Source organism: Calypte anna, chromosome 4 (genome assembly GCF_003957555.1).
Source record: "Calypte anna isolate BGI_N300 chromosome 4, bCalAnn1_v1.p, whole genome shotgun sequence".
NCBI classification, from domain to species: domain Eukaryota; kingdom Metazoa; phylum Chordata; class Aves; order Apodiformes; family Trochilidae; genus Calypte; species Calypte anna.
In genome coordinates this window covers 17012982-17024199 of record NC_044247.1, presented here as the reverse complement: position 1 = coordinate 17024199, position 11218 = coordinate 17012982, and the positions used below count along the sequence as shown (strand labels likewise).

The 11218-nt window shown below is 52.8% G+C and overlaps 1 protein-coding gene across 1 annotated transcript; it reads right to left on the bottom strand.

The window, feature by feature from the left end:
* Positions 1–519: 519 nt before the first annotated feature.
* On the bottom strand, positions 520–8272 carry LOC103534182. The gene is made up of 9 exons (XM_008500115.2): positions 8066–8272; positions 7173–7286; positions 4636–6321; positions 3967–4066; positions 3230–3378; positions 2929–3041; positions 2143–2232; positions 1342–1464; positions 520–944 (listed from the first exon to the last, which is right to left on the bottom strand). Exons 1-9 carry the CDS (start codon positions 8124–8126, stop codon positions 768–770), a joined length of 2613 nt encoding a protein of 870 aa, XP_008498337.1. The 5' UTR covers positions 8127–8272; the 3' UTR covers positions 520–767.
* Positions 8273–11218: the final 2946 nt, after the last annotated feature.

The window sequence follows — 11218 nt, the reverse complement described above, 5'->3', positions numbered from 1 at the left end:
ATCTGCACCCGGGAGGAAACGTCCCATGAGATGGGGACAGTGAGGTTAAGAGGCAAGAGGTCAGCTTCTAGCACCCTCAAATGCAGGGGAGATGAAATTCATGCTCTGCCTAAGATAAGATGGGAAGGGAGGGCCTCCCATACTGCTCCAGCACTTCTAAGGAGCTATTACTGGAGTTATCCAAACGGGAATTCCACCCTCACCCTGACTGGGAAATACAAATGGCATCTGAGATTATGGCTTTTTTTTTAGTGTTAGGTTCTGTCACCTCCCTGTGACAAGACCCATCAGAAGAGCCATCAGAAGAGCATCCCAGCTCCCAAGGCCTCCTGCTTTCCTCACCTATTTGGGAAAGTATCCACCAGCACAGCACCTGAATACAACTTCCCTTCTCGCTCTCCCTCCTCAAGGTTGAAGCAGATCTGCCCCCCAGGATGTGATGATGAAACCCTCCCCATTACTCAGTGTCCCAAAGTGCAGGAACTAACTCCCAAGGATAAAGCTCCCTTACTCTGGGGCCAGCCTGTCACCCCTGTGACACCTCCTTTGCCCGTGTCTGCTCTCCAGTGAAAGCTGCCACTGTCCCTACGTGAAAATTTTACTTCTGGGTGACCCCGGTTTGGAAGTCAGCTCTGATATTTTAGCAGGATCCATGGAAAGATGAGTGAAGTCACCTCTGGAGCTGGGAGACCTCTCCCATTCCCCAGCTTGCTCTAGAAGTCACTTTGCAGGCAACACCTTTCCTGGTGAGCAGGTCAGTGGTGGGCTCAGAGGCGGGTGCCATCCTCAGGGGACAGCGTGGTCTCCTCCAAGGCAGCCGTGCCCACCCCGTTGTGCACAGTGTGCCCACAATTCACATGTTCTTCATGGCCTTTTGGGGTGCAGCTGCCTCTGTTAGCACCCAAGCTGTGTTTCTTCTGCACCTGCTCCAGTATCTGCAGCACCTGGAATGAGGAAATAGAGCTGTGAGTGGGGACAGCACTGATTTCTTCTGCAGCTGCTGGGATAATGGCTTCTGCTCCTTCAAGGGACCTGTCTGGGTTCAGCCTGGGGATTATGCAAAGCCTTGCTGTCTGCTCAGAGGTGTAAAGGGAGAGCCTGCCCTGGGGAGGTCCATGAACATTTTCCATGAAGGAATCAGAGGGGCAGTGGTGGTCCAGAGGCAGGACCAGGACACAGGCAGCAGGAACCTCTCTTCTGTTTCACACCACCCTGTGATAACTCCTCATGCTGGAGCAAATTCCTTCACCTCCTCAGGGTACCAGGACACCCCCCACCACCTGAAGCCCACTTCATGGAGATGGAAAAAGGGAGCAGAGCTGAAATCATGACTCCTTTTACCTGGGACTTGGGGATGATCCCAACTCTGAAGAACCCTATGTTTCCACTGTCGATTTTGGTGCAGTCCACCACAGTGGAGGCAATGTTCTCTGGGGAGGGCCCATCACAAAGAACTGCATCCACCTGAAAAGCAACACAGCTGCACACCACCTTCCCCTCAGGCACTTGGGAAAAGACAGAGCAGTTTCCCCCTCCCAACAGCAGGTAATTATTATCAAAAGCAGCTCTGCTCCTTCCCCCCCCCCCCCACCTACTGCATGGACACTCACTAAGGGCTGAGTTTGGAATGAATGAACTTAATAAAAGCAGAGAGAGCTCCATGGGGTGTAGCTCAGCAGGTTTACAGGAGCTGAGGAGCTCCACGAAACAGTTGAGTAGAAAACCAGATTTTTCAGGAGTTAGTTTGGATTAAAACTGCCCTCACACAAGCTGCCACGAAGCTACAAAATGCAGCACCAGTGGGATTCAGCAGTGAGATGGGAGGCAGCCATCTGAACTGCCATCACCATCCTGCTGCCAGAGCTCAGGGAAGTTCAGAAAGCCAGGAATAAAACCCATTTCAGACCAGCTTCAGCTGGGAATCTCCTCTGTTCTGAGCAGCTCAGCACCAGCTGGAGCCCTGGCATGTTCAGGGATCAGAGGTTTTACTGCCTGAAAGCAGGAAAGCAGCATTTGCTGTTGCTCAGATCATTCTGTGCTGGAAGATGAACTACTCATGTTGCCAAGCCTTAGCTGCACTGTATAAACCAGGGTGATTTTGGTTTCCCACCAAGTTCTGTATTTCCCTGTGACACCCATTACCTTATCTCCCAGCTTGGCATACACTTGGTTGTGGTGGGTGGTGTCTGCCTCTCCTGTTGGGTTGGCTGAGGTGACTGCAATGGGGCCAACCTGGGGACAGGAAAATGGGAATAAAAAGCTTCAGCAGGTTTTGCTGTATGAAGCAGATGACCTTGAGCTCTGAAGCCAACCTGTGAATTTCACAGAATCATCACGGCTGGAAAAAAACTTTCAAGATCACTGAGTCCAACCCTGGGTGGCCACTGTGTCCAACTTGAATTTCTGTGGCTCTGAAGTCACCCAGGCAGAGACACCCGCTTGTTAGGGAACCACAGTCCCACCATATCCATGTATGAGTGACTGACACTCTTCTGAACTGAGGTTTGCTGATGCTGACCAGGAAAGAACATTTAATTTTCTAGCAACAGCAACTCCCAAAGGCCTGCAGTGTCTGTCCTAGAAATGAGCAGGACGGGCAGGGCACCACAGTTCCTCTGGCCACATTCTGAAGTTATTCTGCCTTCAGATAAGCCCACGCTTGCAACAGAAGTGTCCCACATAGGAAACCAGGCAAACTGTCTGTTAATGACATCTTTTTCTGGCTTTCTGACCTGCTGGATACTCCTCGTGCCCTCTTTTTTCTGCAATAAAATCGGGTGCCAGCCGCCTGCACGCCCCTCCAGCCTCTCACCATCCTTCTCCCCTCCCACAGGGCAGGGGACCTGGTGCTGGTGGTGACACCAAGCCTGGTGCTGGGCAGGTGGAGGGGCAGCAGGTGAGTTCAGCAGCAGTGCTGTGCTTGCTCACCAGGTCGATGAGGTGTGTGGTGACAGAGCAGTCGGGGATGCGGATGGCGATGCTCTGAGGGGTCCCCACGTACTTAGCAGAGTCCTTCATGCCCAGGATGTCCACCCATTCCCCTGCAGAAGGAAAAGGGACACTTCAGGGATGAACATCAGGCCAAGCACAACGACCTCACTGGGAACAGCACCACAGGGCACGTGGCATTGCAGGGACGTGGGGCTTAAACTCGGAGCTGCGAAGGCAAAGGTCTCCAGAGAGCTGGGATGTGAGAGGGACCTTCTGGGATCTGAGAGCATTTCCTCACCCCGGGGAACCACCAGGCTAATGGGAGATGGCCAGGCAGCCTCCATGAAGTCCCAGAGGAGGGGAGTGAACAAATGCTTTGCAGGCTCCAGTTGCTTTAGGCTGGAAATCCAGAGTGACATGGGGCGATCCTGAGCCTGGCGCTTGGACCTGGAAAAGAAGCAAGGAAAATGAGCCTGGGAGCAAGACAAGGATTTATTTCCAGGCTGACAAGGAGCTTGGGTTGGTGAGGGGCTTGAGTTGAGACAAGGTGTGCAGGCTCTGCCCCAAGTCACCAGTCTGTAGTAAAAGTAGGGCTGTTCCACAGCTGCCCTGCCAGGGAGGGCTGTGACACTCCCTGCCAGTCAGGAATGTCTGCTCCAAAACAAAGTTTTAGCTTCCTGAGGGGTGGAAGTCCCATCTGCCCACGTTCTGAGGGATCCCCGGCAATATGAGGGGGTCTGGCTGCTTGCAAAAGTACAGCCTGAGGCACGAGAGGGGTTTTGGTTGTGCCAACTTGTACCTACAAACATGTACAACATTCCCCTGCCCTACTGGTGATACCCAAGCTCCATCACCTGCCAGGAGCCTTCACTATCACAGGAGAGAACTCCCTTGGTGTTCCCATGAAGACAAGGATGTGTCTCTCACTGCTCTCCCTCCATGGTTGCTGGAGTCCTCAGGAGCAGCTCGGAGACTCCGAGGCTTCTTTAGAGGAGCCCAGGAAGCCCTCAGTGGGGCAGCAAGACAAATACTTACTGGTGAGCTTTCTCCACACCATCAGGCCGATTACAGGCTGCCACCAGCACATAGACAGTGTCTGTGGGGATGCCACAGGTCCCTCCATTCTTCAGGATATCTGTTGGCATGTGAAGAGGGCAGAACCCCTTGAGTGACTCAAAGTGAGGGGCTGTCCCTGATGGAGAGGCTGGCACAGGCAAAACAGTGCTCTCATCCCCTCTGCCCACCCAACAGAGCATTCCCTCTGATGTTCTAGCATTCATCCAAGAGGGGATCTGGCATTTAGGGGAGTTCTGGGCCCTGCTCATCAGGTCCAGAAGTCCCTCAGCCCTGTGGAGAAAGCAAGCACCACTCATTTGCCTTGCTTTCTCTCTACAGAGCAGACAGTGGTAGCCCTGTAGGATTCATGTCCCCAGCTGGGTTGAGCAGGCAGGGACATGAGACAGGAGAGACAGCAGCAAATCCACTGCCAAATGCCTCCTGTGGAAGCATTGCTCCTATTCACTCCATATTTAGTTCCTAATGACTCCTCCTCTAATAACATTTCCCACTTCCTCACAGCATCACCAGGTCACTGTGCTTCCTGCCTCTGGATTGGGAAAATGTTCTTTTAATAATGTTCTGCTACAAACCCTCCCTGGATTTACCCCCCAGATCCCCCCAGGATGCTGGGTGTACCTCCCTTACCTGCAATTCTCCTGACTGAAGAAGCTTTCCTGGCAGGCAGGTGAGGGCACTTGGCCACTGCTCCCCCCACACCACTGAGCTGCACGATGGCTCTGCCCACTGGCAAGCAGGAGCCCTCAAAGATGCTGTTGAAGAGGGCAGAGAGGAAGCAGTAAAAGCTGACCAGACCAAAGATGAGAGTCGCAGCAATGTCATAGCCAGCTGGAAGGGCACGGATGGCATCCAGCAAGAAGCTGATGGTGATGAGAAAGAAAGTGAGGGAGTAAAAGAACCAGGAGATGTTCAAGAAGAGCGTGCAGAAGACAATGAAGCTGTTGAAGAGCATGAAGGCAACGATGCCTACTGCAGCGTGGAAGCTTCTGGTGGTGCTGTGGAGGCCACCATATCTTGTCAAGCCCCAGATGACCCACATGACAGCATAGAGGATGAAGGCACAGCTCTCCAAGGTTTTACCCCGGGCAAAGGCCACCGAGCCGCTCAGCAGCTTCAGGATCCCACCAGCTACCACCACCCATGGGATTACGACGGTAGCGAGGGGAGCCTGGGGGTCCCCTGGCATTGTTATGGCAAAAGAGGCCAAGACACTGCAGGCATAGCCAAGCACTTCTGCATCTGCATACTTGGAGTAGCCGAGGTAGGGAGCGTGCAGGGCTGCTCCTTCCCGGAGCTTGGGGAAACGGCCGCGAGCCAGCAGGGCCCTCACAGCATCCTTCCCTGTTGGGATCTTGGCCCCTGCCTTCCCGTTGTACAGGTGAAGCAGAGTCATCAAGGCTGAGGCCACGAAGATGGCCACGTCCACGCCTTGGGGACCGCCCGCAAAAAAACCCTTGGGGTGACAAGCTAAGGCAATGCAGTAGGCCACGTAAAGCAGCAAGTAGAGGGCATCCACCGGGCTCTTCAGAGTGAGAAAAAGAGCCAAGACCCCAAAAAGAATGGAGAAAACCACCAGGAAGGGAGCAGGGAAAGAGGGCTCCTCTGGCTGCCAGAGGGGGTACAGAAGGCAATAGCCTCCAGCCAGCTTCAGGATGGACGTGAGACCAAAGAAGGTGGCCATCAACACATCCATGGCACGGTAGGACAAGAGGCAGATGCCAAGCTGGTAGATGCCAGCTGCCCAGAGCCAGGGCACCTGGCCCATGAGGAGCTGGGCAGTGACTCCCAGCAGCCTGCAGCCAAAGACACTGGCAGAGAGCATGTTCAGGATCAGCCCCGTGACTGCAAAGTGGTTCACACTGCCACTGCTGGCTTGGAGCTGGTCACGGGTCTTTTCCTTGGCCAGATCTGTGCCAGGCAGGGTGATTTTCTCTTTGCTTAGGAAATAGAGGATCCTCCCCAGGCTGAAATAACCCCCAACCAAGCAGACAATCAGATAGTTGCAAGCCACAGCAGAGGAACCAACAGCTGTGCTGTAATGCAGGGCAACCTCGTGAGCACTGGCAAGTGAGAGGGCAGAAGCAACTAGAGCCAGGATGAGGTCTCTGCAGAGGAAGCCCACCACTGCAAGGAGCAGGAGTGCCAGGCTGAACGTGACCAGCCCAGGCACCAGGGCATTGTGGAAATCACCAACGTTGTGCAGAACTTTCTGCCCTCCCAGGATGAAGATCACTCCGTAGCCACACCAGAAGATGGAGGTGGTCAGGCAGAGAGACAAGAAGAGGGAGGCATTTCTTAGGCTTCTCCAGATTCCTGTGGAACAAAGGAGAGTGGAGACTGGGATTTTGAGGCTGCAGGTTGGGGGAAGGGGTGGTTAGGAGAGGCAGCTGTGTGGTGGAAGCATCAGCACCGTGGGGCTGCACAGGTCCTGCTTGATGCTGCACATGGGTCGGGGTGGGTCTGCCCCATCCCATTGTTTTATCTTCCACATCACAAGTTGGGGTCTCCTGGAACGTGGGAGCAGAGAAATTCCTGGCTTTGCCTGCTGCTGGCTCCTACCAACCAGGACACATCACCAGGGGCCATTCCAGCTGCTCATGCTTTGTGAAGAAGCAGATGGACCTATGTTTTGTGAACCTATACCATAGGTGGACCTGTGTTTTGTGGGTCAAAATATGTAGTGTCTGTCCCAAGCTGTCTGCTTGGTAGGGATAGAAATACCAGCATCAAACCTGGGGTGCTCATGTCCTCCTTGTTCTGAGTTAAGAGGAGAAATAATTCAGCATTCACTCTACAAAGTGTGGACTTTGTTGTAACTGCTCATTTTTTCTCTCCAATGAGGAGATCTCTGGGCTTTTTACACATCCACATGCCATTCCAATCCATGGATGCTTAAAGTTCCCTCAGGAAGCCCTGGGAACTGTAAAAAAAACCCTGTTAAAACTCTCCAAGATGCTGGTAAAGCATTTGTTCAAAACTGACAGTGATTTCTTTGGAAAAGAAATTTAGGAAAAAAATTTGCTGACATACTCCTCTAGGAGAAAGGCCCAGGGGTCTGGCAAGGCTGCCATGGTTTGTGTAACCCTGCTGGCAAAGCAGAACAAATCCAGGCAAAGGTTTGTTGAAGGGGGAGGCCTTGGAGCTGGCCATCCTCTGAGTCTTACCTGCATATGCCAAAAGAGAGGATAAAATCAAGAGAAGGGCCCCGAGAGCTGTGCTGGGGATCAGAGGGGTGGCTCTGGGCAAGCTGTAGAAATGCACTGCCAGGAGGAGGGATCCTGTGGGTGGAAAACAATAAAAAAGAGCTGGTTAATTTTGTCCCCCCCCCAAAAAAAAAAAACCCAGAGTGGGAAGAGCAAGGAATAGAGAAAAAAATAGCAGTAGAAGATATGAAAATAATGAAGTCTAAGGAGCTGGGGGAGTGTGGAGCCTGGTCTAAGGAGCTTGGACCTGTTTGTGTCCAAGGTCTCACCTCTTTCTGGGTGCCTACTTGTAAGAAATTTGGACTTAATCATGTTTGGAAGTGCTCCCCCGTTGTCAGATAAAGGTAAAAACTCTCAGCTCTCTGATTCCAGTGACACGAAAGGCAGACAGATCAGCAGCTGATCACATCAGCCTTGTGCCCACAGGACACAGGCTTTGGAAATGGAAAGGGGGCAGCCCCCAGAGGGGTGAAATGTGAGGAAGGAGCAAAGGAAAGGGAGAGAAGGCAGAAAACAGCTGCAGGGAAACAGCTGGAAAAGGAAAAGAGAGGCAAGAGCATCCAAATAAAAGGTCATTTATGAAAATTACTCCCAAAAAAAGGTTTGATTTGCTTCCCACCCAGGATGGACGGAGTACAAGAGCCGGGGCCAGCGCTTCCAGCGCCAAGACAAATATTTTGTTGGCTGCTGGAAGAGGCCCGGGGATCTCTGGATCAAAACACTGCCCTCGGGCAGAGCAGATCCAACTCCGGGCACACAGCCTCTCTTTGCCCCCCTCTGAAGAAGGGGGAGGTTTGTCCGGGAGAGCCAGTCCCAACCCCATCCTCCCGTGCCAGGAACCTCTCGATCCCTACCTGCGGAAATGCCCAGGAGCCCGAGGGAGGAGTGCGGTGCCTCCGCCTTCCCCGCAGCCATCCCGCCGGAGCTGCGGGCTCGACTGCTGCCTCGCTTTCCTCCCTACCTCTTTATAACCAAAGCGAGCCCTCTGCCCGGCCGTCCTCCCTGCTCTCCACCCCTTTTCCCTACAAACATCTTCTGTTCGCCTTCCTGCTGCCTTTCCGGGGAGGAAATGCAGATGAGCTCCTCCAGCCGTGACTCAGTGGATCGCTGGTAGCTGCCCCCCGGGGACCCGTGAATTTTATTGCTGATTAACCCTTGGTAAAAAAGACACTGGAAAAATAACGCTGAGGTTTGCTCGCCCTCACTGCCCCGCTGCTGCCGCTGCCAGCGAGGAAATTACATCGGTTTAAACGAAGGGTTGGCTTTTTTGCTGGGTTTTTTTCCCCAAAGAACCCACCTTGCTGGGGCAAACAAGAGCTTTGCAAGCCCGGGAGCTCCCCTGGGGGTTGGGTATTTCTCCTAATGCTGGCCAGGGTCCTGCTGTTTGTCCCTGTCACAGCTATGAATGCTTGGCACCTCTGGGCAAGCCCAGGATGGGTTCGGTGCCATTGCCTTAAAGGTGACTCCTGTCCTCCTGTCACATCCACCTGGCCCAGCACATGCTCCCAAAGTGGTTGTAATGAACAAGGAGCCTGGAGCCCACCATCCAGAGGGGCTTTCCTGGCCTTCCAGGGGAGCCCTGCAGACAGGGGATGTGTTTCAGGCATTGCCATGGTCACTGCTGCATCCCAAAGGTGACCCGACGGACCTGTCCACAGCTTCCAGGTGCTTCCCATGGAGAAGAAAGGGTTTTCTCAGTAGGGGAGAGGACACTGGCCTCCAGATGAGGTTTGGTCCCACAAAAGTGGGAATTAGGCAGAGAACTGTTCTGTGAGAGGTAACAGAGCTTTGATGGAAAACAAGGACAAGCCTCAGCTGCTCCTCTGGCTCCATCATCCTGTTTGTGTGCTCAGGACCAGTGCAGGGGCAATGCCCAGGAGGGAATATCTCACTCTCAACCTCTTGGCAAGATAAAAGGTGCAGAGCAGTGCAAAGGGCTTCACACAACACAGATGGACAAGGATGACTCTGAGGAGCCCCAGAGCAGCAAGCTGGGATGTTCCTCGTGGCAGATCCTGCTCCATGTTTGCTCCCCAGCCAGGGCTAGAGGACAGAAAAGCTGTTGGGACTTAGGGATGCACAGACTGGAGCTCAAAGACAGGCCCCCAGGATCATCCAAGAGGCATCAGATCTGTAGCAGCATCCAGAACATCTCCAGCCCATCAGGGTCCATCAGGGGACCCTGCTCCTCCTGCTCTCTGAGCCAGCTGGAGCATGAGGGATGCTTCCATCACACAGCTGGATCCCTACCAGCATTCCCAGACTTCCCTGGCTCTTCCAGTGGTTTGGAGGACAGTTACCTTTAACTGTGTTCATGCTTCAAGAAGAGCTTTGAGGCAACAGGGATCCCTCACACTCATCTTCACCAGAATATTCATGCAGGCTAAAGTGAGGTGTTAATATTAAAGCCCAATATTAAAGGCTCTACCACAATAAATAAATGTGTGCAGGCTTTCCCACAGAGTGGAACAACTCAGCTGAAAGGTATTATTTACCAAGAATAAGTCTGCCACAGGTCGACCTTGAGGTTCATCATGTCTGGTGAGACAGATCTTATACCCTGAGGGAGCAAGCATTGGGACAAGCCAGCTTTGTCCCCTTACACCTTACCAATTATCCCAGGAAGGGAAACCAGCTCCCCCAGTTTGCAACTGGCAGAAAGAGCTGGAGGATGTGCATGCAGCAGGCAGTAAGTTTGTTTAAGTCGTCAGCCCCTGGCTATCTTCATTCCATCAGCTGGGACTGCTCCCTAACCAGCTGAAGGAAAAAGAAGCCTGCAGCCTGAGTTGGCTCTCTTTTTGTGCAAGGGGAAATAAGAAATTTCTAAACCATAGTTGGAATAGCTCAGACACCAAAACAAAGAGCAGGGGAAAGGCTTTGGGGGTTTTCCTCGGGTATCTCACAGTTTAATTTCAGTTCTGGGTAATAAAGGTGATGGGAAGGAGAAGCTGGATTAGCTGGATTGCAAGTCCTTTTTCACATGTTGTTTGTTCCTGCTTGCCCAGGCAGCAGCTCAGAACATGCAGTGCCTCACAGCTCTCGTTTGGAGAGCTGCATGCAAGAAGTGAGGTCACACACAGCAGCAGTGAGTACCTTCCTCTCCTCAAGCCTGGGATGACTAACAGGCTGCCAAAACACTGCTTCATTATCCACAGGCTGTACTTCATGTCTCTTCCAAATATCACAGAGACCCAAGGAAAATTTCATCTAAATAACCCCTGAAAAAACATCCTGCAACCGTGCTGCACGAAGCTTCTTGTCCTCTGAAGAGTGGCAGGGCAGCCTCACACTTGTTTCAGCAGTGCAGGGCTGAAACAGAGGTAACTCACCATCCCAGCTGCCAGCATCCCAAGGGCAAGGAAGACCAAATCCATGCATGAGCAGAGGAGTTTTCCCCATCACACGCTCTGAATCTTCCTGCCAAGTGCCCCTACAGAGCCCAGGGCTCTTGCCAGCTCCTGGTACCACTTCCTTGGCAAAAGGAAAGGACCCCAAAGCCAGGAAAAAGCTACAGCTGAGCACGAAACATCTGCTTTTTGGAGGTGGGATGTGAGGATAGTGAGGTCAGAAAAGGAAATGGTGGTGTTAAAAGATTGAGGTTGCCCATGCAGAGCATGGGCAAAAAAAACGAGGCAGAAAGGAACGCACTGGCTTGGACACCTTCTGTGGGCAGGCTGCCTTTGGTACCACCTTACATGCAAAGACTTTGGTGCTTTAGTTTGTAAGAGAATGGAAAATGGACAGTTGAGAAGCAAAAACACAGCTGGTGTGTCCAGCTGGTCACGTCAGCCGGGGAGGCTTTGGAGACAACGTGCTGGGAAGGAGAGCTGCAAGGGAGCAGTCAGTTGAGGCAACAAATAATATTTACATGCCCTGCCCGTGGCACTGGAAATAAAACCTCCTCCAGTAAGAAAATCCAGCCCAGCCCTCCCGGCCCCACCTGCTCCTGGGGGAGGGCTCAAGCTATAAAAGCCTCTGGGCAGTGAGCAGAGAGACACAGCAATCTG

Bases quoted from the DNA above. Each gene is read 5' to 3' on its own strand.
- LOC103534182 (XM_008500115.2), bottom strand. From the start codon at position 8,126: ATGGCTGCGGGGAAGGCGGAGGCACCGCACTCCTCCCTCGGGCTCCTG. The intron at 3,042-3,229 runs GTGAGGAAATGC...TTCCTTCTGCAG, and splicing joins TAGCCTGGTGGTTCCCCGGG to GGGAATGGGTGGACATCCTG. The intron at 945-1,341 runs GTAAAAGGAGTC...TCCTCATTCCAG, and splicing joins GGATCATCCCCAAGTCCCAG to GTGCTGCAGATACTGGAGCA.